This window comes from Schistocerca piceifrons, chromosome 8 (genome assembly GCF_021461385.2).
Source record: "Schistocerca piceifrons isolate TAMUIC-IGC-003096 chromosome 8, iqSchPice1.1, whole genome shotgun sequence".
Lineage (NCBI taxonomy): Eukaryota > Metazoa > Arthropoda > Insecta > Orthoptera > Acrididae > Schistocerca > Schistocerca piceifrons.
The window spans coordinates 425,792,903-425,819,383 of record NC_060145.1 but is presented as its reverse complement, the minus strand read 5'-3'; the positions used below and the strand labels follow the sequence as shown (position 1 = coordinate 425,819,383).

General features: G+C 41.8%; 1 protein-coding gene across 1 annotated transcript in view; it reads right to left on the bottom strand.

The window, feature by feature from the left end:
* The window catches only part of LOC124711227 (phosphatidylinositol 4-kinase alpha), a 205,358-nt gene that overhangs the window by 170,570 nt on the left and 8,307 nt on the right, over positions 1–26,481 (bottom strand). Inside the window, 3 exon segments of the mRNA XM_047241186.1 lie at positions 10,027–10,201; positions 10,326–10,412; positions 25,445–25,634. Of these exon segments, the coding sequence (XP_047097142.1) occupies positions 10,027–10,201; positions 10,326–10,412; positions 25,445–25,634 (452 nt within the window).

The following is a 26,481-nucleotide window of genomic DNA, read 5'->3' as shown; positions in this document are numbered from 1 at the left end:
ACTCACTGAAATTAAATAGGAGCTGTCTGGATTTTTAAGATCCAGAGATACGACAGTGGTTGAATAAAGCATGTTTGGTCCTTATCAGGCTTAAAGAGTGAAATGAAAATAGCTCCCTTCCACGAATAAGCAAATTATTCCATGTTCTACACGACATTATAAATGTTAAGAAGCATTTCCCAACTTTTGGCTGTGAGGTACCACAACAAGCTGTAATGGATTTTGTAAGAAACTGAGGCCAGACAATGCTGTATCTAGTTTCTGTATGGCAATGGCAGATCTGATATTGGCAGGCATGAAGTACAAACTATTCCTCTCAGAAACTGCTTGGTAGCTGGCTGTGGCAGTGATTCACATGAATGCTCCACCATGGTCTTGGCAATATCTCATTAGTTGGTAACGACAGTCTGTCATGTTATTACAGCATTAACAAGACACACGTGATCTCTCCCTGAAATCCTTCTGATGTTGCTTTAGTGGAATAGTTGGAGCTCAGCACTGATGCCATGGTACCATTTTGCTCCAAAAGGCTGCAAGGCTGTCAGCAGGTGGTAAGCACATAAGCCTGTCCCAACTCAGTCACGAACTGCCAAGCAGCACCCTTTATTCCATCAAGAAGTACTCTATCTTCTACACTTTACGGAAGGCTTTTGTATGGTCACTCAGCAGCACTGTAGATCACATACAAATGATGTGGTCCATTCATTCCTAAATGTAGTGTTTACATTCAGATTTAAAAACCTGACTCACAGTGCTCAGTCCAATTTGCTGAGCACCTACTGCTCTGCCTCGAATTCATCCAGATCTGGAATAGATATATGGAGAGCAACTTTTAGTATCTACACTGGTTTGAAAATGCCACTACATTACACTGTCGGCAGAGGTACTTCACGGGCCAACGGTAGCCTGATGATAAATGGGGACCAGAACCCCTGAAAGGAAATTAAACTCTCTGTGTGGGTCAATCTATGGAAGCAGAAAGTCAGAACCCTCTTAGAGACGTGCACAGGAATAACTCAGCATGTAGGTAGCGTGGCTGACTGTCAACTCAGCAGTTGTCAACAACACTCAGCACAATGCATAGGGCAATGTCCCCAGTAGCTGAACTCAGCTTAAGTGATGGCCCACTCAACTTACTACCACTCACAGGTAAACATCTCCATTAGCTGGTGCTCCCATACCAAACACTGCATGTGCTGTCCATGGCAGGTTTCCACACTATTCTGCAGTGCTACCCAGGCCAGCTCATCTGTCTCCATCCCAATGTCCACTCACTGGGATGCTAAACCTCTCAACCTGAGAAGGCCATTTAGGGCTTGGGCCACGACCTCTGTTGCAGAACTGGAGAGGCCATCGGAGAACCCGGAAGCAGATTGACTGCCAAAGGAGGCAATGCACTGCCACTTGTTCTGCTGGAAGGGTTGAAAGGCCCTGAGACTGAGACAACAGTTCCACTGGCAGCATTGGAAGTGAAGTCACTTCCATTGGTGGGGAGGGGAGGATGAGGGGAGGGGGAGGAGGGGGGATAGGAGGAGTAGTAGGAGGAGGACACGGAGGAGGAGGGTGGATTAAAATTCATGGGCTCTACATTGGAAGATGCAGGTGTGAGCATCATTGGGACCTGAGGCTGCAAGCAATGGGAGAAGAGCAGAGGGCATGGAGGGGGAAGCAACAAGGAAGTACACTTGTGCAAGTGGGAGCCCACACTTGAAACATCATCAACAACCCAACCACCCAGCAGATGCTCCCTACTGAAATCCAACAGCCTTTGGGACCCACACTGACACCCAGAAGCAGCCACTGCCACCGACCGAAGGACTGGGTTCAAACAGCAGACCCAGAAAGAAAATATAGTGGGTCACAGAGGTCCGGGACATGTAACTCAGGATGCAACACATCCACCAGATGGCATCCGATGACTAGCATCACCCAATACTTAGCCAGAGAAAACGACAATGCATCACCATGGGATGAGACAGACATTGACGTCTTTATTTGGGTCTTGAATGTACGCAGGAAACACTCCACCTCCGAGTTAAAACTCGGTGAAATGAGGTGGCAGGCAGATGCAGGACATCATTATAATGCAAAATCTTCAAACTTCCACAACACTAACTGCCTATAGTTATAAGACACAAGTGTCTTTGAGGATCCCTAATGGACAAAAATAAGCGACAACAAACAAACAGTGGCAGTTGACGCTGTGGAGGAGAGCTTGGCTAAGTTTAGGTAATTGGAAAATACACTGATCACAAACAACCACATGCTGCCTAAAAACGGAGACACCAAATCAACTTGCGCCCTGTCCCAAGAGAACTCCACGACCAGACAAGGAGAAATCTGGCACAGCAGTGAAGCCAGGTTCTGTGCGCAAGCTTTGCAAGCCCACACCAGATGCTCGATGTCACATTTGATCACAGGCCAGTAGATGTGACATAGCACCAATGCCTCTATACAAGTCATATCTCAATACAATGCATGAAGCAAATGGAGTCTGCAAGCACACAACACCAGCGTGGCACAACTCAACAGCATTGTTCCGCCTTGACAAGCATGAGGATACTGTGGACAATGTTGAGTTGATCACATTGAAGAAAAAACATACTCCTTGCTGGATTCACATCCAGAGAGATGCCCTCCAGCCAACCCAGCTGGACAGCTGAAACGATTTTCCGGAAAAGCGGGTCAGCAGCCATGGTGGTCATGATCTCTAGCGCAGTCAACGGAAAAACCAATAGGGTTTGCTGCAAGGCATTATCAAATGCAAACACAGAAGCATCTTGCCAATCAAACTCCAGATTGGGCTCCACTTGTAGCCGTGATAGCGCATCAGCATTGGCATGCTGTGTGGCGGAGCAGTAACGAACATCATATCAGTAGTTACCGAGGAAGAACGTCCACCTCTGCAATCAGTTGACAGTCCAATTGGGCAACTGGGAATGAGGGCCACAGAAGGAATCTGGCAGTCTGTAATCTGTGATGAGGAGGACTTCATCCCATACAAAAAAATGAAAAACTTTTTAACTCCAAAAATAATAACTAGTGCCCCTTTTCCACTTCAAATATGTAAACTGTGTGGCAGCAAGCATTTCTGATGTATAGGTGGTGGGCTCTTGCATGTCATCTGGCTTCCAGTGGGACAGGACTGCACCAATGCTATACTGCGGCACCTCGCAACCCAGGGTCACAGGTTTACTCAAAGTAGATGAAGCCAGACAGGGATCATTGCAAAAACACTGGCTGAGGGACTGAAAAGCCCATTGCAAATCTGCAGATCAGACAAACTTAACACCTCTCTGGCGAAGCCAGTTAAGAGGATGGCAGATGTGCATGGCCCGGGGAATGAACACAATATGAAATCTTACCTAACAAAAAACTGGAGCTCCTTCAGGTTCATGGACAGCAGCATGTCAATGATAGTTTTGATGTCATTGTCTGTCAGAGCAACAAAATATCATGAGATTCCGCATGTAACTTAGAAAAACAGCTACTGAAAGCTATTTTTTACTAAGAGAAATGTATGGCAAAGACTATAATGTACAGGAGTTTCTGACTGGTTCTAGCGTTTCCAAGACAGCTGGGAAGACGCTGAAAATGACTCATCAAAAATGGATGAAAATAACAAAAAAGTTGGTAATCTGATTCAATCTAATATTGGTTGAGTATTTGATTGATTGCTGCAACTGTAGGAAGAGACAAAGAGTGTGCAAGGCAAATTTTACGTAACCAATTTAGCATGACGTGTGTGCAAAACTGGTGCTGAAAATTCTCGCTATCGAACAGAAAGCAGCTCACTGAAATGATTGTACTGAAACTTTGAATACAATTAAAATAATCCTAATTTCTTGGATAGAGTGATAACGAGTGACAAATCTGGGTTTTTTCACTCATGTTCCACAAACTAAGTGCCAATCCATGCACCGAAAGCGAAAAAAGGTAGAATGAGAAAAATCAAGATTAAAAACAATGGAGATTGTGCTTTTTTTATATTTATCGAACAGCGTATGTTCACTGGGTCCCTGAAGATTAAACTACTAATCAATATTATTATCTGCAGGTTCTTGCTCAAATCCGCAAGAAAATGAGAAAAAAGATCCAAATTGCAGAAGAACAAGTCAAATGTTCTGCATCAATACAATGCTGGGAATGAGGGCCAAAGAAGGAATCCGGCAGTCTGTAGTCAGTGATGAGGATGACTTCATCCCATACAAAAAAATGAGAAACTTTTCAACTCCAAAAATAATAACTACTGCCCCCTTTTCCACTTCAAATATGTAAACTGTCTGTTACAAAGGTTTCTAGGGAAGTACAGTGTTAGACCACCCACCTTATTCACTTGACCTAGCACCACACGACTTATGAATTGGGGTTGGGTTGTTTGGGGAAGGAGACCAGACAGCGAGGTCATCGGTCTCATCGGATTAGGGAAAGACGGGGAAGGAAGTTGGCCGTGCCCTTTGAAAGGAACCATCCCGACATTTGACTGGAGCGATTCAGGGAAATCACGCAAAACCTAAATCAAGAAGGCTGGATGCGGGATTGAACCGTCGTCCTCCCGAATGCGAGTCCCTTTTATCTGTTCCCCATGGTAAAATCTGTATTAAACGGAACACGATTGCAGTCTGCTGAAGGAGTGGGGCAAAAAAAAAAAAGTTGTGTGTGTGTGTGTGTGTGGGGGGGGGGGGGGGGGGGGGGGGCATGTGCCATCAAGGGGCTCACAGAGGAAGACTTCCAGCATTGTTTCCATCAATGGAAAATTCACATAGAGCATCGTAGAGATTGAGGAGGACAGTGTGTTGAGGGTAACAGCAACTAGGTAACAGCAACTACACTGAGGTGGCAAAAGTCATGGGATTGCAATGTGCACCAATACAGATGGCGGTAGTATCGCATGCACAAGGTATAAAATGGCAGTGCATGACAGAGCTGTCATTTGTACGCACAGGTGATTCAAATGAAAAGTTGTACAACGTGATTATGCCTGTACAACAGGAATTAACAGACTTTGAATGTGGAATGGTAGTTGGAGCTGGATGCATGGGACATGCCATTTTGGGAATCATTAGGGAATTCAATAATCCGAGATCCACAGTGTCAAGACTGTGCAGAGAATGCCTAATTTCAGACATTACCTCTCACCACAGATAATGCAGTGGCCGATGGTCTCCACTCAATGACTGAGAGCAGCGGGATTTGCGTAGAGTTGTCAGTGCTAACAGATATGCAACACTGCATGAAATAACGGTAGAAATCAATGTGGGACGTATGATGAATGTATCAATCAGAGCAGTGGCGAAATTTGGAATTAATGGTCTATGTCAGCAGACGACTGATGCAAGTGCCTTTGCTAACAGCATGACATCACCTCTCGTGGGCTCATGACCATATTGGTTGGACCCCACATGACTGGAAAAATGTGGCATGGTCAGATGACCCCTGATTTCAATTGGTAAGAGTTGGTGGTAGCGTTTGAATGTGTCACAGACCCCATGAAGCCATGGGCCAAAGTTGTCAACAAGGCAGCTTGTGGTGAATCTGTAATGGTGTGGGCTGTGTTTACACGGAATCGAGTTGGTCCTCTGCTCTGATTGAACTGATCATTGACTGGAAATGGTTATTTTCATTGGTAATGTAAATAAATAGTTTATTACACACACAATTTTATTCTGTTTATTTTTCAAGCATTAGAAAAACATTAAAAAAAAAACAAAGCCATTAATTCTTTCTTACTGAACAAGAGGTTTTAGAATATGTAACTACTTCATCTTGGATCATTTCATTCAACAGTGTCACTTTTTGTCAACTGAGACTTGAAATTACTTTTCAGTGCTGCCCATAGCGTAGGCTCACAAAATTTGTAATCTGGACACTCTTTGGGCTGATGTTGTGTGTAATGGACAGCTACTGTCCTCGAGATAGATTTATTATCACCACTGTGACTGCAACAGTTTGACATATCAAACTATGTTCAGGCTGACAATGTTATAGTTTAGTGAAAGATGAGTGAAATAGCTGATTGTGCCGAACTGATGAATGGGATTACACCATTTCTGACTTTACAAAGGCAGTTCACTTTCCATGTATCTCTGTTTCTTACCGATTTGTCACAACCATTTCGAGTGAGGAAAATATGCTGTTCAAAAACTATCATGGACAAGGGTCAGCAGTGTGTATTGTAACAGAAGATAAACAGGCCACGCAGCAGCAAAGCTCTTGCCATTCAATGCTGGTCAACAATAAATGTTGAGTAGCTAGCCTGACAACAGTGCACCACACATGTTGTGAGATACCACTTCGGTATATGGATCTCAGTGGGTGTTTTTCCCCCTATTTGCTGCACATTTCCACCCTCAAAATGTTGAGTAACTGATCAAAGAAATTTTCTGTGAAGAACTGTGTCAGGGGCAAATCAGTATATCTTTACGATTATTAACTGAGATTATTATGTTATGCTGCACATGTATCACAGCACTTAACAGAGATTATGCAATGGCAGAGGAACCTAGCAACAACAAACAACAGAAAATTCAGTATGGAATGCAACAATATTATGAGAAGGAAAGTTGCTACTCACCTTACAGTAGAGATGCTGAGTCGCAGATAGGCACGACAAAAAGACTCACAATTAAAGCTTTTGAGCATGGGACACACAGAACACGAACAGACCTGCGACACAGTCATGAACCTTCCCTCCAGAAGCCTTAGCCCCACAGAAATATCAGTCCTTTCCAAAGGCCTCACCTTTTGCCCCATTCCCAAATTCAATCATGCTGGACTTGTTACAGACCTTCCCTCCTTCTTCTGGTCCCTACAATGGAAACACTTTTTCGTCACCAACCCTACCAATCAGACTCAACCAAAGACCAATACTGAACCTTGCCTAACTCAGTTCACTCCTCCATCTAACCATGATTCACCCCCACTGTCCCCAAACCACAACCTTTCAATTTCCAGAATTTCCTATCCTTGAACTGTGTCTCACCATCATTCCCCAAATCCCTCAACATGCACACTAACCTTACATCTGCAGAAAGAACTGCAGTCCACCATCTAAAAACTGATCCTGACCTTATAATCCTATCTGCGGACAAAGGCTCCACCACTGTTGTTTTGAACTGCAAGGATTATCTGGCGGAAGGACTTCCACCTACAAACCTTGCCACAGTGACCCCATTCCAGTAAACCAGCAGGATCTCCAGTCACTACTCAAATCCTTAGGCCCATCCCAGAATCTCTCCCCAGAGTCCACCTCTCTACTCACCCCAACCACTCCCCGCACTCCTACCTTCTACATGCTTGCTAAAGCCCATAAACCCAACCACCCTGGACACTCCATTCTGGCTGGTCACTGAGTTCCCACTGAGAGGATCTCTGCTCTCATAGACCAACACCTTCAACCTATTACCGAGAACCTACCCTGTTATATAAAAAAATTCCAACGATTTCCTCCACCGACTCTCCACAGTTCCTGTGCCTTTACCACACGGTGCCCTGCTCATCACTATTGATGCCACCTTCCTGTACACTAACATTCCTAATGTCCATAGCCTTACTGCTATTGAACACTACCTTTCCCAACATCCAATGGATCCCAAACCAACAACCTCCTTCCTAGTCGCCACAACCAACTATATCCTCACACACAATTACTTCTCCTTTGAAGGCATTACCTACAAACAAATCCAGTGTATGGCTATGGGCACCTACATGGCACCATCCTATGCCAACCTATTCATGAGCCATCTAGAGGAATCCGTCCTAAAAACCCCGAATCCTAAACCCCTCACCTGGTTCAGATTCATTGATGATGCCTTTGCTATCTGGATTGAAGGTGAGGACATCCTATTCATATTCCTCCAGAACCTCAACAACTTCTCCCCCATTTGCTTCACCTGATCCTATTCAACCTAACAAGCCACCTTCCTAGATGTTGACCTCCACCTAAAATCTGACTACATCAGTAACTCCATCCATATCAAACATACTAACCACCAGCAATAACTGCACTTCGACTGCTGCCACCTGTTACTTACCAAGAACTTCCTTCCATAGAGCCTAGCCGCCTGTGGTACAGTGACAAGCAGTCCCCCTCAAAATATACCAAGGGTCTCCCGAAAGCCTTCACTGACCATAATTATCCTCCCAACCTTGTACAAAAACAAATCTCCCGTGCCTTATCTTTCCCGTCTCTCACCACCTCCCTAAGTCCCACGGTCCAGCCACAGAAGAACATTCCCTCATAACTCTGTACCACCCAGGACTGGAGCAACTGAATTACATTCTCCGCCAGGGTTTCCATTACTTCTTGTTGTGCCCTGAAATGAGAAATGTCCTGCCACTATACTTCCCACAGTGGTGTTCCACCATCCACCGAACCGACACAATATACTTGTCCATCATCACACAACCCCTGCTCCCAATCTCTTACCTCATGGCTCATACCCCTGTAATAGACCTAGATGCAAGACCTGTCCCACACATCCTCCCACTACCACCACCTACTCCAGTCCAGTCGTGAACATCACCTATCCCACTGAAGGCAGGGCTACCGGTGAAACCAGTCATGTGGTCTACAAGCTAAGCTGCAACCATTGTGCTGCATCCTACGTAGGCATGACAAGTGACAAGCTGTCATGTCTACATGAATGACCACCAACAAACTGTGGCCAAGAAACTAGTGGACCACTCTGTTGCCAAACATGACATTCATTTCAATGACTGCTTCACAGTCTGTGACATATGGATCCTTCCCACCAACACCAGCTTTTCTGAACTATGCAAGTAGGAACTTTTCCTGCAATACATCCTACGTTCCCATAACCCTCCTGGCCTCAACCTTTGTTAGTCAGTCTCCTCTCCCATCCCGCCCCTTCCCTGTTCCCATTCCAGCACTACACAGCCGCCATGCCACCACCACACTCAGTCTTTTTATTTCTCAGTTTTTTCGCTACTTCCCGCTCCCCTCCCCATCTCACCCCTGCCCTCCACCTAACCTGCATCACTTCACTGTCTGCCACCCCACCCCCCCCCCCCCCATACTATCCCTCACACTCCCCGCCCCAACCTCCTCCTTATCCCCACCCAGTCGCCACTCCCATGATGCAATGGTGCTGCTGCTCGCAGTGTGGTTTCAGTTGCCTGAGACTGTAGTCCTGTGTGTGAGTTGCATCTGCTTGAGTGTGTGAATTGCATTTGCGTGAGTGTGTGTGTGTGTGTGTGTGTGTGTGTGTGTGTGTGTGTGTGTGTGTGTGTATTTTTGATGAAGGCCCATGGCCATAAGTTTTAATTGTGAGAATCTTTTTGTTGTGCCTATCTGCAACTTGTATCATCGCTATATGGTTTATAATGTTTTTGAATTTTATCCACTTGTACTCCATATCTCCATCCTGAGAGCTGAACATTGGTGATACTATGTAATTTGTATCTACTCACTCTTGCTACGCAAAAAAAATTTCTTGCCCTTTTTAACATTGCTTGGAATATCTGTTGTGATTGTTAACACAGCCTCATGATCACTGATGTCCACCTCTATGTTAAGTTATTGAATAGTTCAGCTCTGCAGGTTGCTAAAAGGTCTAAGATCCCTCATGACTAAGATGTCCATCTAATTGCTCAAAGTGATTTGCAAATTATACACACAGAATAATCTCTCACAAATCCCTAACCCCGGCCTTAATTTTAATAACGTGACTAACATTATATTCTTCAAATTTTAATATTGTTACCTGATGTTAGTCTGCTCTAAAGCCTCAATAACTACCTTTTCAAATACTGAAGTTAAATTTGCTGAAACAATGATGCTGATAGTACTAAACCACATAGAATAGTGTTTAACCAGTTCACTGTTTACATGTGTTAGCTAGACCAAATGATGCAGCTTCCTTCTCTATTTCCAGTGGTCATTTGGTAAACTTAACTGTAGCCACTATCTCTGTTATTCCTTTTCTGTAGTAACCAATAATCACTACAAACAAATGGTACTGTAATTATTATATTCATTACACTGCTATAAATAATAATAAATACCTGCAAATGCACGATGGAAAACTGGAGGAGACTTCCTTTTTCTGGTGACTCAACAAACCTCATTTGTGGAAACTGATTGAAACTGGAACCATATTTATTAAAGAAATATGTGGTTGCATCATATGGCACTGAATGGCAACTCTGAATTGAATGACGTTTCAAAGTGCTAACACATCTGTCACAGACAAAATTGAAATGATGTGATTACATTCCTCTTTCACTTAACGAATATTTTTAACATAGACAATAATTTACAAGTGTAAAAATTCTGCAAAACATACTTATCTAATATAACTTACAGAACATCAGACGTTGAATCAACACTGCTACTAGATGGTAAATCAATTGAAGGAAGATTGCCTGATAATGATCTTGGTATAATAGACCTATAAAAAAATTAAAATTTGGAATTAGCTGAACAGATGTAAATTTTCAAATGCGAAATAAAGAACCACAATTAGAGGATGGGGAACTTTGAATTTTGCAGTGGCTATGTTGCAACTTGTAGGTCTTGATGACCAAAATTAACTGGTTGGTTTGAGGGATTGAAGGGACCAGACTACTAGGGCCATCAGTCCCCCAAAATTAATTATTGATATACAATAATGTGGTCTTTACATGAAATAAATAAAAAAATCTTTTCTTAAATTTGTGTGAATTCTGCTGTGACTATGTCACAACTTGTAAGAAGAAGACAGGATTTGGAAGGAATGGTCTTGAGGAGAAGATGTATTAACACTGAAATTCAGAACGATTATAGTACAAATGACAAAGACAAAAATTAGACACCAAATCTTGGGGTTCCTTAAGCATCAATTCCAGCAACAGTAGCACAGGATGAGACAGCCCAATACAAATCGATGCTTAAAATTCAGAACAAGGGTGAAGAAAGTATCAAGAGGCATACCACAGCTCACGATACAACCATTCTGCTTTGGCCAGTGATATCACCATATGCACAAAATGGAAGCTCTGGCGACAGGCTGATCTGTAGCACAGGCCACAATCTAAGTTAATCTGGAAGGTGATTAGTTGAGAGTTGATGAAGCAAAAAAAACGTGGTATGACAAACACATCTTCCCCCCTTCCCTTGCATGCACGCCCATACAAACAAGTACACACACACACACACAAACTACTTTTATGTTTTCACTGTGGTGTGATATTTTTTAGTTTTTTTAATATGTCTGAAGGCATTAAAAACAAGAACATTTCTGCCCAAAAACCCCACATTCCCAATAATTTGGTAATGAAACTACGCGTGATTGTATGACATCACAGTCACCACATCTGTTAATAGCATCATTGGTCAAAGATAACATGTTATGTTGCATTCTTAAATATATACGAATAACAAAGCACAACAGACATAAGATGTAAAAATCAAATTACTGTATTTTATGTTGCTAGCCTCCTTTTTACAGCTGTTGATACTCCATATGGCAATTTTCACAGTGTGTTAGATGTCAAATAATAATAATAATAATAATAATAATAATAATAATAATAAGTGTATACAACTCTCTTAATTTAAACATAAAAGAATAAGAAAACACATTCTACAAGAATTCTTGTATGTGTGTATAAATGTTGAAAAACTGAATTGCAAGATGCGTGTGTGCACGTGCCGTCCTCCCCCCACCCACAGAAAGGTAATTCCACTGCCCATTTTCAAATCTAATGAAATTGTATGGGAATGTTCCAAAATCAATATGTACAAAGTTTCAATTTCATATCTCCTTTGGTTCCATTTCTACAGCCTTTTGCAGATGGGAGTCACAAGCTTGCACCACCTATACACATGCAGAAGTGCCAATTTTGGGTAAATTTTGTGACAGGTTCTCTTAACTTACAAGCTGCTTCTGTTGTGTACTTAAAAAACTTCTTGTGCTGAATAAGAAATTATTACTGGTCAGATTTTTATTTAAATGATCTGCTAACAGCTGTACTTCTTCGAAAATGGCAGAAAATTCACTGAATGTCTTGAAGTGCCCACCTTTAACCAGCCATTCATTACAATTTTAAGGATGCTTTCAGCCAACAACTGGTAATATCACACACAACCTTGTCGTCTTCTTGTGTTTTTTTGTAAAATGTCATTTGTCCTCTATGAAGATACAAAGTGGAATCCAAAATTTTCAGGACTGGTGCTGTCATCTGAAAAGTAGGAATAGTAGATCTTTGCACCGCTAGGTGGCGAGAGCTGTATATCTGATGGGTCAATGAGAGGAGCGGCGTTCAGCTGGGAGGACATGTTGCGTGACCACAGTGATTTCCGTAACACTGTGTGTTTGGTGTGTGGTAATTTTACGATGGATCCACAAACAGAACAGTGCGCTTGTATCAAATTCTGTGCGAATCTCGGGAAAAGTGCTACGGAGACTCTTGCAATGATTCAGCAAGTGCTTGGCGGCCAGAGCAAGAATCGTCCCAGTGGAAGAGACCGAGCTCTTCAAGACACAAAAGCAAAGTGAAGAGCATGATCATTGTTTTCTTTGATACCAAAGGAATTGTGCACAAAGAATTCATCCCACCCAACCAAACAGTGGATTCTGCGTACTACTGTGATGTTTTGTGATGACTCCGTGAAAACGTGTGGTGATGAAGGCCCAAACTTTGGCGCCAAGGGAACTGGCTGCTGCATCATGACAACGCGCCCTGTCACATGTCCTTGCTCTCCAGGACCTTTCTGGCAAAAAACAACATGGTGGTTGTACCCAACCCACCGTACTCGCCAGATTGGGCACCTTGCGACTTCGCGCTATTCCCAAAACTGAAACTAACGTTGAAAGGCCGTTAGTTCGACACTCTGGAGAGGATTCAAGAAGCATCACTGATGGCGATAAACACCCTCAAAGAACAGGACTTCCGGAAAATGTTTGACCAGTGGCAGGAGCACTGGGACCGGTGCATACGTGCGGATGGGAACTACTTTGAGGGCGATGGTAACCATTAGTTCAAAGGCAAGGTTTTCACCAGTCCCGAAAATTTTGGATAGCGCCTCGTATGTGCATATGCAAATTTGACGAAAACATTTTGAATGTCAAATTTTGCATAGTTTTGGACATTCACACGTCAACTGCATATTCTTTAATCTTTTTTATCTTGCTATATCTGGAAAGACTATTTTTGAAGCTTCAGAAGCTATGTAGTTTAATTTTTGATCCATGTCTGCTTATGTCTTAAAATCATTGCTCTAAGTTCTACTTTTTATACATATTGTACACTCTCAAATGTGACAATAAGTATACAGAAAATAAAGTCAGTGGATGCTGCTTTTATGTCAATAAAAATACAAGTGTAGTTATATGCAGATTAGCTTCCTAGAAATAAGCAGCAATAAAACAAAATAATAATTCATGCCTACTTATGAATGAAACTGCACCCAAAACATTTCATAAATTCATCCTGATGAAATTTCATAAAGTACACTCCTGGAAATTGAAATAAGAACACCGTGAATTCATTGTCCCAGGAAGGGGAAACTTTATTGACACATTCCTGGGGTCAGATACATCACATGATCACACTGACAGAACCACAGGCACATAGACACAGGCAACAGAGCATGCACAATGTCGGCACTAGTACAGTGTATATCCACCTTTCGCAGCAATACAGGCTGCTATTCTCCCATGGAGACGATCGTAGAGATGCTGGATGTAGTCCTGTGGAACGGCTTGCCATGCCATTTCCACCTGGCGCCTCAGTTGGACCAGCGTTCGTGCTGGACGTGCAGACCGCGTGAGACGACGCTTCATCCAGTCCCAAACATGCTCAATGGGGGACAGATCCGGAGATCTTGCTGGCCAGGGTAGTTGACTTACACCTTCTAGAGCACGTTGGGTGGCACGGGATACATGCGGACGTGCATTGTCCTGTTGGAGCAGCAGGTCCCCTTGCCGGTCTAGGAATGGTAGAACGATGGGTTCGATGACGGTTTGGATGTACCGTGCACTATTCAGTGTCCCCTCGACGATCACCAGTGGTGTACGGCCAGTGTAGGAGATCGCTCCCCACACCATGATGCCGGGTGTTGGCCCTGTGTGCCTCGGTCGTATGCAGTCCTGATTGTGGCGCTCACCTGCACGGCGCCAAACACGCATACGACCATCATTGGCACCAAGGCAGAAGCGACTCTCATCGCTGAAGACGACACGTCTCCATTCGTCCCTCCATTCACGCCTGTCGCGACACCACTGGAGGCGGGCTGCACGATGTTGGGGCGTGAGCGGAAGACGGCCTAACGGTGTGCGGGACCGTAGCCCAGCTTCATGGAGACGGTTGCGAATGGTCCTCGCCGATACCCCAGGAGCAACAGTGTCCCTAATTTGCTGGGAAGTGGCGGTGCGGTCCCCTACGGCACTGCGTAGGATCCTACGGTCTTGCCGTGCATCCGTGCGTCGCTGCGGTCCGGTCCCAGGTCGACGAGCACGTGCACCTTCCGCCGACCACTGGCGACAACATCGATGTGCTGTGGAGACCTCACGCCCCACGTGTTAAGCAATTCGGCGGTACGTCCACCCGGCCTCCCGCATGCCCACTATACACCCTCGCTCAAAGTCCGTCAACTGCACATACGGTTCACGTCCACGCTGTCGCGGCATGCTACCAGTGTTAAAGACTGCGATGGAGCTCCGTATGCCATGGCAAACTGGCTGACACTGACGGCGGCGGTGCACAAATGCTGCGCAGCTAGCGCCATTCGACGGCCAACACCGCGGTTCCTGGTATGTCCGCTGTGCCGTGCGTGTGATCATTGCTTGTACAGCCCTCTCGCAGTGTCCGGAGCAAGTATGGTGGGTCTGACACACCGGTGTCGATGTGTTCTTTTTTCCATTTCCAGGAGTGTATTATTTGAGATATATAAATCACTGTTGAATATGTTGCCGAGACATTGTTACAATATTCTTATTATCTCGCTGTGTGTTTCTATTTACAGATGAAATGACCCCAAAAAGATTTCATAAATTCATTAATGAACTTTTGTTTTTCAACATTATTGAAAATATTACATTTTTACACCATCTTTGAAGGAATATATATTTTCTTTGAACTGTCAGTATCTCTCTTGTGTTGATCTCATGATAAGCTTGCTCTTAGACAGTTTTGTGACTGTACTATTTTGTGCTTTGTGTGTATTTATCATGGCATAAGTGAGCTTAAGGCAATGAAAGAAATGACATTGCTGGGCAAAGAGCTTTTGAAAATCAGATTTGAACTTAACATTACAAAAGACACCCAAATCCCTTCATACCATAATGCCCTGCTGCTGACAAAATTTCAGTTTTGGCAAAATACCTGCAGTAATTCATTTAAAAAAGAAGAAGTTATGAAGTCTAACGTTTCTCATGTTGAACAGTTGAAACTGTATACTAGTAAAGTTTTCAAACCTACCCAGAGGCTTTGTCCTAGACATAAACAAGAATTTGCTTATAAGCAACTACAGCCACAGGATGAGAGAGAATCAATGCCTGCTGATTATATGGCTGTTGATACTTGCTACACAGTGAATACTTAACTAGCGTGTCTCTGAGATTTGCCCTTAAATCTTGAACGAGTTGGCAAAAGGGATTCAACAGGTTACACAAGGTAGAATGTTCAGAAAGCACAAGGTCCCATGACAAGAGCTATAGCAGCAACTGTTGGTGCGAGCTCCACTGATGCTGTGGAAGCACAAATGGTGAAGCAATGCCAGAAATGTAAGACTAAGAATATTTCAATAAATGAACCAAAAATTAAAGTGCATTGTTGAAGTCATTTAAAAAAAGTTCAAATTCCAGAATGAGATTTTCATTCTGCAGCAGAGTGTACGCTGATATGAAACTTCCTGGCAGATTAAAACCGTGTGCTGGACCGAGACTCAAACTCGGGACCTTTGCCTTGACGTTTCATATCAGCGCACACTCCACTGCAGAGTGAAAATCTCATTCTGGAAACATCCCCCAGGATGTGGCTAAGCCATGTCTTTGAATATCCTTTCTTCCAGGAGTGCTAGTTCTGCAAGGTTTGCAGGAGAGCTTCTGAGAAGTTTGGAAGATCGGAGATGTACTTGTAAAATTAAAGCTGTAAGGACGGGTCGTGAGTCGGGCTTGGGTAGCTCAGCTGGTAGAGCACTTGCCCATGAAAGGCAAAAGTCCCGAGTTCGAGTCTCAGTCCGGCACACAGTTTTAATCTGCCAGGATGTTTCAAAGTTCAAATTCTGACCCTGTCTCCCAGCAGCTGGAGTGCGAAACAGCAAAAGAAATCAGTGTGTCTGTGAGAATGGTGAAGCAAGCAATGAAACTAATGATGGAGGCTGGCATCCCGGCAGTATCTGCAAAACGGGAGGAAAAAAGACTCAATGATAAGATCACAAAAAGTCTTCAGGTTCTCTGATGCATTTTCTTAGCTGTGCCCAGCAAAAATGATTGCATGGCAGTAAGAGAGGAAGGTGAAAAAGTTCATCAGCAGAAATGTCTGCTACTTAGTAACTGGAAATAAATACTCATGGTCTACTGCAAGCAATATAGTAGTGAACTGGGCTTCTCAAAATTTGGTGAACTCAGGCCAAATTGATGTATTATAGTTGGTGCTGCTGGTATGCACTCAGTTTGTGTACATGTAATAAATCAAAATGCCCTATTCGTGTTGGCTGCAACACTTACTGAAAGGGTGAATACAAGGATCTAATCAACAAAACTGTGGTGTTTGGAATCAGAAGGCTGGAATGTTGTGAACAATGTCCTGGAAACACTGAGCTGGAAGCTTAATTGGTATATGTTCCACAGAATATGATCCAGAAGAAATAATACAAGGGTAATCCCAAAAGTAGGGTCTCCTATTTTTTTCATAAGTACATAGACCTGTTTATTTCTACAATGGCTTACATCAGTTTACAGCTTGAACATTTAGCTATTTTTTGACATAATCACCATCTCTGTCGGTGCATTTTTGTAGACGCTGTGGCAGTTTTTGTATGGGCATGTCGTACCAGCACGCTGCCATGCTGTTCAGAAAGTTATGTACTACTTCTTTCACCTCATCGTCGGAGCTGAATTGCTGGGACCACAGTTAACGCTAACAGGTACTGTGAGACTCTGAAAAAACTCAAATGGGCAATTCAGAACCAGTGAAGAGGAATTTTGAGCAAGGGCGTACACATTCTCCATGATAATGCTCGCCCACACATCGCTTGGCAAAACGTTGCTCTCCCGCAACAGTTTCAGTGGAACATAATCACCCACCCACCCTATAGTCCTGACTTGGTGCTCAGTGACTATCACCTGTTCCCTCGGTTAAAAGAACATTTGGCTGGAAAGCGATTCAGCTCTGATGACGAGATGAAAGAAGAGGTTCATAACTTTCTGAACAGCATGGCGGCGAGCTGGTATGACATGGGCATACAAAAACTGCCACAGCGTCTACAAAAATGCATCAACATAAATGGTGATTTTGTCAAAAAACAGCTAAATTTTCAAGCTTTAAACTGATGTAAGCCATTGTAGAAATAAACAGTTCTATGTATTTATATATAAAAAAAAGGAGACCTTACTTTTGGGATTACCCTCGTAGAACACAAATGGTGGGTTCATACTGACATGGACACACTAGACAAGTGTCATGCAACTGTAGAAGAGTTTATTGAGGAACTGGTTCTAAAAGTTGATGGTCTGATAAACCACCTTTTCCTTCCAGAACAGCAAAGTTCATATCTGAGCCCCCTGGAAGAAAATCTTGCAGCCAGCAACGTGATCATTTTTATAGTTTTTGCTGAGAACTATTTATTTGTCATTCAAAATAGTGTTCAAGGGTTTCACTGGAATAACAGCCATGCTGCATTACATCCCTTTGTGTAAGGAATTACAGAGTATCAGCACACGCATTATAGGTGACTAACCTTGATTATGATTGCAGTTCATGCATTCACAGTCAAGCTGGTTAAATATTTGAGGATAGTGATAGGAGAAATCAAGCACATTCACAGCTAATATCTAGTTCAGGACCAGTGCCAGTCACAGCAGTGCTTCTCTACTGCTCATATGTTGGCAGCACATCAGTTTCATGTAGCCAGCGGGGTGATTCTTTGGCATAACCAATGAGAGGCGAGGATAGGCAATGTATTTCTAGCAGCATAATTGAAAGCATTATCTTGTTTACACTCATTTGGTGCATTAGTGAGCTTTGAGATATCTTGTGATTATGATGGCAACATAGTCCGTCAGTGCATGTCTCGTGGATTAATGCAGATACATGAAATGTACCAAATGTGGTGGTGAAATGACTACACAGTCGATCCACGTGACCACATTGAGTTAAGTGGATATAGTAATAAACACTGAACCACCTACCTCCTCCCATGATTTAATAAAAAACACTGATCCACTTACATAATGGGCTCACACAGATTGACTGCGTAGCAACACGGAGCAGAGAAATATTTCAAATATATTTATTGGTTGGTTAGTTGGTTGCACGTTCCATTGATCAATCGCACGGTATGGTAGCCGTTATGATGTGGAACGTGCCAAGTGCAAAAGAAATGCACATATGAAATGATAATACAGAGTTAAAGATTAATATTTCTATTATTACCCCATTCCCTTAAATGGCACAAAATGCATGTACTACATTTTTAGATTTATTTATTCCTATTCAAGAATTCATCTATGGTACAGAAGGAGTTGTCAAGGAGATATGATTTCAATTTATTTTTGAAGCTTTTACTGCTGTCTGTCAGACAGTTTATTTCATCTGGTAATTTGTCGAAAATTTTTATAGCAGCATACATTACCGCTTTCTGTGCCAAAGATAGGGTGAGTAAAGGATAGTGTAAGTCTTTCTTATAGGTTGCGACGCTGTCCTTTGTTTGCAGATACGAGGTGTGGCTGAAACAAGGAGCAGTAAAATTTATACGAGGTGCGGCTAGAAAAAAACCGGACTTATGCTGGAAAAAACATTTATTTACAATTATTTACAATTTCATGTTATCTCCTTCAATGTACTCTCCTCCTCGGTCTCTACACCGCTCCATACGAATTTTCCACTGTTCATAGCAATGCTGCAGATCACTTTCAGTAAGTCCATACATTACTTCCGTCGCTTTTTCTTTTACTGCTTCAACAGTCTCAAATCTAGTTACTTTCAAAGCTGACTTGACTTTAGGGAAAAGAAAAAGTCACAGGGGGCCAAATCAGGTGAGTAGGGTGGATGATCTAAGATGGGAATGTTGTGTTTTGCCAAAAACGTCTTCACTGACAACGCACTGTGAGCTGGGGCATTGTCTTGGTGAAGGATCCATGACTTTTTTCTCCACAAATCGTTCCGTTTTCTCCGTACTCGCTCACGTAGGGTAGCCAGGACGCTAATGTAGTAATGCTGATTCACTGTTTGTCCCTCTGGTACCCAATCAATGTGCACAATCCCTTTGATGTCAAAAAAACAATGATCATTGCCTTGAATTTCGATTTTGACATTCGTGCTTTTTTTTGTCGTGGAGAACCAGGAGTTTTCCAAGGCATCGATTGGCGTTTAGTTTCGGGATCGTAAGTAAAAAACCACGATTCATCGCAAGTAATAACATTTTGTAAGAAGGTGAGATCACTTTCAATGTTTTCCAGGATGTCAGAACAAATCATTCTTCGGCGTTCCTTCTGTTCAGTTGTGAGACACTTTGGAACCATTTTTGAACAAACTTTGTTCATGTTGAAACTTTCATGAAGAATCTGCCTAACACTTTCCTTGTCAACTCCTGTTAACTCAGACACTGCTCTGATTGTTAAACGGCGATCTTGTCGAACAAGTTTACTGATTTTTTCAATGTTTGCATCAGTTTTTGCTGACAATGGTCTGTCAGTGCGAGTGTCATCTTTAAATCGTTTAAACCACTCAAACACTTGTGTTCGCGGTAAACAATCATCGCCGTACACTTGTTGTAACATTACAAACGTTTCACTTGCAGATTTTCCTAGTTTGAAACAAAATTTGATGTTAACACGCTGTTCTTTCTGTACACTCAACATTTTCCGACGCACAGACAAAACGTCAACTACTTAAAACAGACGCCATGGGCAGACTGAGTGCAGGAGGCAGATGAAACTCGAGCAGTAGGCGGAGCGAGAGTCACGTGACAGGCCACGCGACTTTCAGCCTTATTGCATTCGTTTTATTGTTTCACCAGTACTAGTCCGGTTTTTTTCTAGCCACACCTCGTAATTCTCTTTTACAGCTTTCTTCTGAATTATTACTTTAAAACATGTCAAAAAATTCAAATGGCTCTGAGCACTATGGGACTCAACTGCTGTGGTCATAAGTCCCCTAGAACTTAGAACTACTTAAACCTAACTAACCTAAGGACATCACACACATCCATACCCGAGGCAGGATTCGAACCTGCGACCGTAGCGGTCGTGCGGTTCCAGACTGTAGCGCCTTTAACCGCTCGACCACTCCGGCCGGCTTAAAACATGTCATCTGCCTGTTGCTCTCTCATTGGCTGTGTAGCATAAACAGCTGACACACCTTCGTTTGCTCCCATTGAACCTCACAGCAAGTACTGACAACATTCCTACATGAAACATGTAAGCATGCCACTGCCCCTATTCTAGATTTTTACCCACATTCACTATTTTAGTGGTGGGATCTGCCGCCCAAGATAATAATCTCAAGAATTTTATCAGTTTGTGTCTGTGTGAAAAGGACTTTGATATACCTACTAAGTGGAATTTCTTCAGAACCAGGAATGAAAAATTTCCTTGTGATGGAATTGAGGAACAGCTAGAAGAATGGCAACTCGTGCTAGTTTGCAGATGCATTAAGGTAATGAAATATTGATGCCTGCAGATCTGTCTAAGTTCTGTAATGACAAAACATTTCAGGCACTTTTTTACCCAGAAAGAAATTCAACAAATTCAGCCTGACAAAGAAAGACTATTTGCCAAAGGCCACACAATTGCTGGGACAACAGAAAATCACCAGTTCCGGCCCAGTGATTTGAACAAGATCAGAGTAAGCAAAGTTCCCAATGACACAGCAGCATTCATAGTTAAAGCATTTAAAGCCACTGAAGAAATTCCAGCTGTTCCAACTACAACATTACAATGCAGACCATATGCTGCTTACATGTATGACAATGCTCGGTGTCTGTGAAATATATGTGAAGTTTCATTTGAACACAATTGTATCTTGGTCAGCTTTATGGAGGCCCACAGTCCTCCCATTCCTTCCACTGCCCATCTACTAAAAGTACTTGTTGGATTCCAGAGCAACACTAATTTAAAATCATAGAAACATCATCAGAAACGCAATACACTTGCTCTGAACAAGATGTTGCAGGCAATTCACTCAGTCTGAAGCAGAAAAGAATTCTTTCAGACTATAGTGTGTTTAAAGTTCAAACTTTCTGGATTTCCATTTACTTTATTGCCACTTATTACTTGAAGTTGATTTGTGCATAACTAGACTTTCATTTTTATTGATATAAAAGCAGTTTTCCCTTATATTACTTTCTGTTTACTCACTAATGTCACATTTGGGCATGTGCACTGTGAATGACAAGATATAACTTTCAGTAATGTTTTGCAGTGGGTATCGGTCAAAAATTAAACTATACAGCTTCTGAGGCCTAAAGAATACTCTTTGTACTTACAACAATATAAAAAGATTAAAGAATATATAGTTGATATATGGGCCCCTAAAACTACCCAAAATGTTGTCATCAAATTTGGCAATGCATATATTTTGATAGAGAAAGACAAAGGTTGTTGTACAAAAACCACAAGAAGACAAGATGGCTTTGTGTCATATTACCAATTCTTTCTCAACATGCCCATAAAAATTTAATTTATTGCTGGTTAAAGATGGGCTCTCCATGTCACCCAAACAATTTTCTGCCATTTTTGAAGTAGTACAGCTGCCGCCAGATGAATTTAAAAATCTAATCAGTAATCCATTCTTATTCAGCATAAAAAGTTTAATTATACAAAAGCATGTGCTCATAAGTTAAGTGTACCTTCTTAAAGCCTACCCAAAGGTGGCACTTTATCACGCATACTGGTGGTGCAAACCTGTGACCCCTATGTACAAGATGCTGTGGACATGAAACCAAAGGAGATATTGAGCCCAAGCTATATGCATCTCATCCAAGACATTACTCAACCTACTCAAAAAATTTTACTTAGTTCAGAAATGATTGAGTGGGGACCATGTCTAAAACTGGTCCACTTGAGATCAAATGATATTCTAGAATGAATTATTGATGGACGCAGCGAAACACAGAATATAATAAAAATATTTTGAATGTGATAACTACAAAAAGTAGGAGGTCACACTGAAAACTGTTAGAATTTACAAATTGGAATAAATAAGATAACAGTGCGTACTAAAAATGGTCATGGGTGACTGGAATTCGAGTGTAGGAAAAGGGAGAGAAGGAAACATAGTAGGTGAATATGGATTGGGGGACAGAAATGAAAGAGGAAGCCACCTGGTAGAATTTTGCACAGAGCACAACATAATCATAGCTAACACTTGGTTTAAGAATCATGAAAGAAGGTTGTATACATGGAAGAACCCTGGAGATACTAAAAGGTATCAGATAGATTATATAATGGTAAGACAGAGATTTAGGAACCAGGTTTTAAATTGTAAGACATTTCCAGGGGCAGATGTGGACTCTGACCACAATCTATTGGTTATGAACTGTAGATTAAAACTGACGAAACTGCAAAAAGGTGGGAATTTAAGGAGACGGGACCTTGATAAACTGACTAAACCAGAGGTGTAGAGAGTTTCAGGGAGAGCATAAGGGAACAATTGACAGGAATGGGGGAAATAAATACAGTAGAAGAAGAATGGGTAGCTTTGAGGGATGAAGTAGTGAAGGCAGCAGAGGATCAAGTAGGTAAAAAGACGAGGGCTAGTAGAAATCCTTGGGTAACAGAAGAAATATTGAATATAATTGATGCAAGGAGAAAATATAAAAATGCAGTAAGTGAAACAGGCAAAAAGGAATAAAAACGTCTCAAAAATGAGATCGACAGGAAGTGCAAAATGGCTAAGCAGGGATGGCTAGAGGACAAATGTAAGGATGTAGAGGCCTATCTCACTAGGGGTAAGATAGATACCGCCTACAGGAAAATTAAAAAGACCTTTGGAGAAAGGAGAAACACTTGTATGAATATCAAGAGCTCAGATGGAAACCCATTTCTAAGCAAAGAAGGGAAAGCAGAAAGGTGGAAGGAGTATATAGAGGGTCTATACAAGGGCGATGTACTTGAGGACAATATTATGGAAATGGAAGAGGATGTAGATGAAGATGAAATGGGAGATACGATACTTCGTGAAGAATTTGACAGAGCACTGAAAGACCTGAGTCGAAACAAGGCCCCCGGAGTAGACAATATTCCATTGGAACTACTGACGGCCGTGGTAGAGCCAGTCCTGACAAAACTCTACCATCTGGTGAGCAAGATGTATGAAACAGGCGAAATACCCTCAGACTTCAAGAAGAATATAATAATTCCAATCCCAAAGAAAGCAGGTGTTGACAGATGTGAAAATTACCGAACTATCAGCTTAATAAGTCACAGCTGCAAAATACTAACACGAATTCTTTACAGACGAATCGAAAAACTAGTAGAAGCCAACCTCGGGGAAGATCAGTTTGGATTCCGTAGAAACACTGGAACACGTGAGGCAATACTGACCTTACGACTTATCTTAGAAGAAAGATTAAGGAAAGGCAAACCTACGTTTCTAGCATTTGTAGACTTAGAGAAAGCTTTTGACAATGTTGACTGGAATACTCTCTTTCAAATTCTAAAGGTGGCAGGGGTAAAATACAGGGAGCGAAAGGCTATTTACAATTTGTACAGAAACCAGATGGCAGTTATAAGAGTCGAGGGACATGAAAGGGAAGCAGTTGTTGGGAAGGGAGTAAGACAGGGTTGTAGCCTCTCCCCGATGTTGTTCAATCTGTATATTGAGCAAGCAGTAAAGGAAACAAAAGAAAAATTCGGAGTAGGTATTAAAATTCATGGAGAAGAAATAAAAACTTTGAGGTTCGCCGATGACATTGTAATTCTGTCAGACACAGCAAAGGACTTGGAAGAGCAGTTGAATGGAATGGACAGTGTCTTGAAAGGAGGATATAAGATGAACATCAACAAAAGCAAAACAAGGATAATGGAATGTAGTCTAATTAAGTCGGGTGATGCTGAGGGGATTAGATTAGGAAATGAGGCACTTAAAGTAGTAAAGGAGTTTTGCTATTTGGGGAGCAAAATAACTGATGATGGTCGAAGTAGAGAGGATATAAAATGTAGGCTGGCAATGGCAAGGAAAGCATTTCTGAAGAAGAGAAATTTGTTAACATCCAGTATTGATTTAAGTGTCAGGAAGTCATTTCTGAAAGTATTCGTATGGAGTGGAGCCATGTATGGAAGTGAAACATGGACGATAAATAGTTTGGACAAGAAGAGAATAGAAGCTTTCGAAATGTGGTGCTACAGAAGAATGCTGAAGGTTAGATGGGTAGATCACATAACTAATGAGGAAGTATTGAATAGGATTGGGGAGAAGAGAAGTTTGTGGCACAACTTGACCAGAAGAAGGGATCGGTTGGTAGGACATGTTCTGAGGCATCAAGGGATCACCAATTTAGTATTGGAGGGCAGCGTGGAGGGTAAAAATCGTAGAGGGAGACCAAGAGATGAATACACTAAGCAGATTCAGAAGGATGTAGGTTGCAGTAGGTACTGGGAGATGAAAAAGCTTGCACAGGATAGAGTAGCATGGAGAGCTGCATCAAACCAGTCTCAGGACTGAAGACCACAACAACAACAACTAAAAATGGTGTGATGCAAATGAACCAGTTGCATGAATTACAGCATTAAGATGTTTACTTAAGTACCAATGTTTATAAAAATTCAAATGGACAGCTACAGAGTTGAAACACAATGTGTAATCATTCAACGATTTAAAAAAAAAAAAAAAAAAAAAAAAAAAAAAAAAAAAAAAAAAAAAAAAAAAACGATCAATATTCATAGTTCACTTGGCAGGCTTCCAGAATTAAACTCAGCTACTCCTATCATTGTAATATGTCATGGACATCAGGGTTGCAGGGTTGACATATAAATCCAGCAGCTGTCATCTCACTACCCCCCCTCCCCCCCCCCCCCCTCCTTCCTGTAGATCATTAACTCTGCATCACTTTACTCTTTCATGTACATTTTATGGTATTCTAGATGTGGATTTTAATATGTCAGTTTTTAAATTGTGAATTCATTCACCTATAAGCAACATAAACATAGATGCTCACTATCTAATACATTAGTATTGTAATTACCTATTAGGCAACACAAACAGAATGACATAAATATTCACAGGAAAGATCAATAATTGTTCTTCACTAGCTGCTGTCACAATAAAAAACACTAACCAAAAATTTGAGAAACTTCTGTTTTTGTTGAGCTGGTACGCTGATCCCTCATTGCGATATGATGTTGGCACAGGTGGTTCCGGCCTTGGAAAAATTCGGCTCAATAATGGGGTATCACCAGGTGCACAAAAACGTCCCATTGAACGTGCCAGTCCAATCAAGATTGGTACTGTTGACTTGCATAATGTCACTGAAAAACGAATTTTAATATTACAGTGTGTACAGCAATCCAGTAGGCAGTACATAGACTCAAATAAGTTTTTCACTCTAAAACATGGTCTGTGTTATTTTATCAAGGCAGACTTTTGATTCATGTTGTTGTTAAAATGTGAGAATTGAGTAAGTTACATACCATAGGCATTGCTGGTCTTCAAAAAATTTATAAGTAAAATAACATTTGTTTGTAGTTTGCATACAGCATTGTTTGGTTGTTTACTTATTCATCAGTAGTTTTCACCAAAAATGGCAGTCTTCAGCAATATATAATGAGTCAAGATCTACACTATGTCAGATGGGGACTTGTTAAATATCTTACTGTGTCAACTAGGGCATTCGATACCACTAGTCTGCTTTGATCTGAGATATAACGATGATGGATTTTATCATGGTGATGCAGCAACTTTGTAGTGTATTCTGTTTGCAGAGGATGTTTTTGAGTATGAGGTGGTGCACTCTAGTAGGTGGTACTCATGTTTCTAAACTGTTTGGAATGGGTGATATTGGACTCTGAGTCCTGGATGTGATGGTGGCGGTAGTGATGGTAATGATAATGATGATGATGATGATGATAATAATAATAATAATAATAATAATAATAATATTGGAAGAGAGTGTGGCAGTTGAGTTATTTAGAAGTTGGCAGTTACAGAGCCATTTTCAGGTTGGAATTATTAGTGCAGTGTGTTGTTTGTGATTGGAATTTAATTTTATGTTTTGATTTTTGTTAGTCATGGCTGTGACAACAAAGATGATGAGTGGGTCTCTGTATGTCACAGTACAGGATGACATGTCAAGCAAGATCAAATGCCTACAGTTAT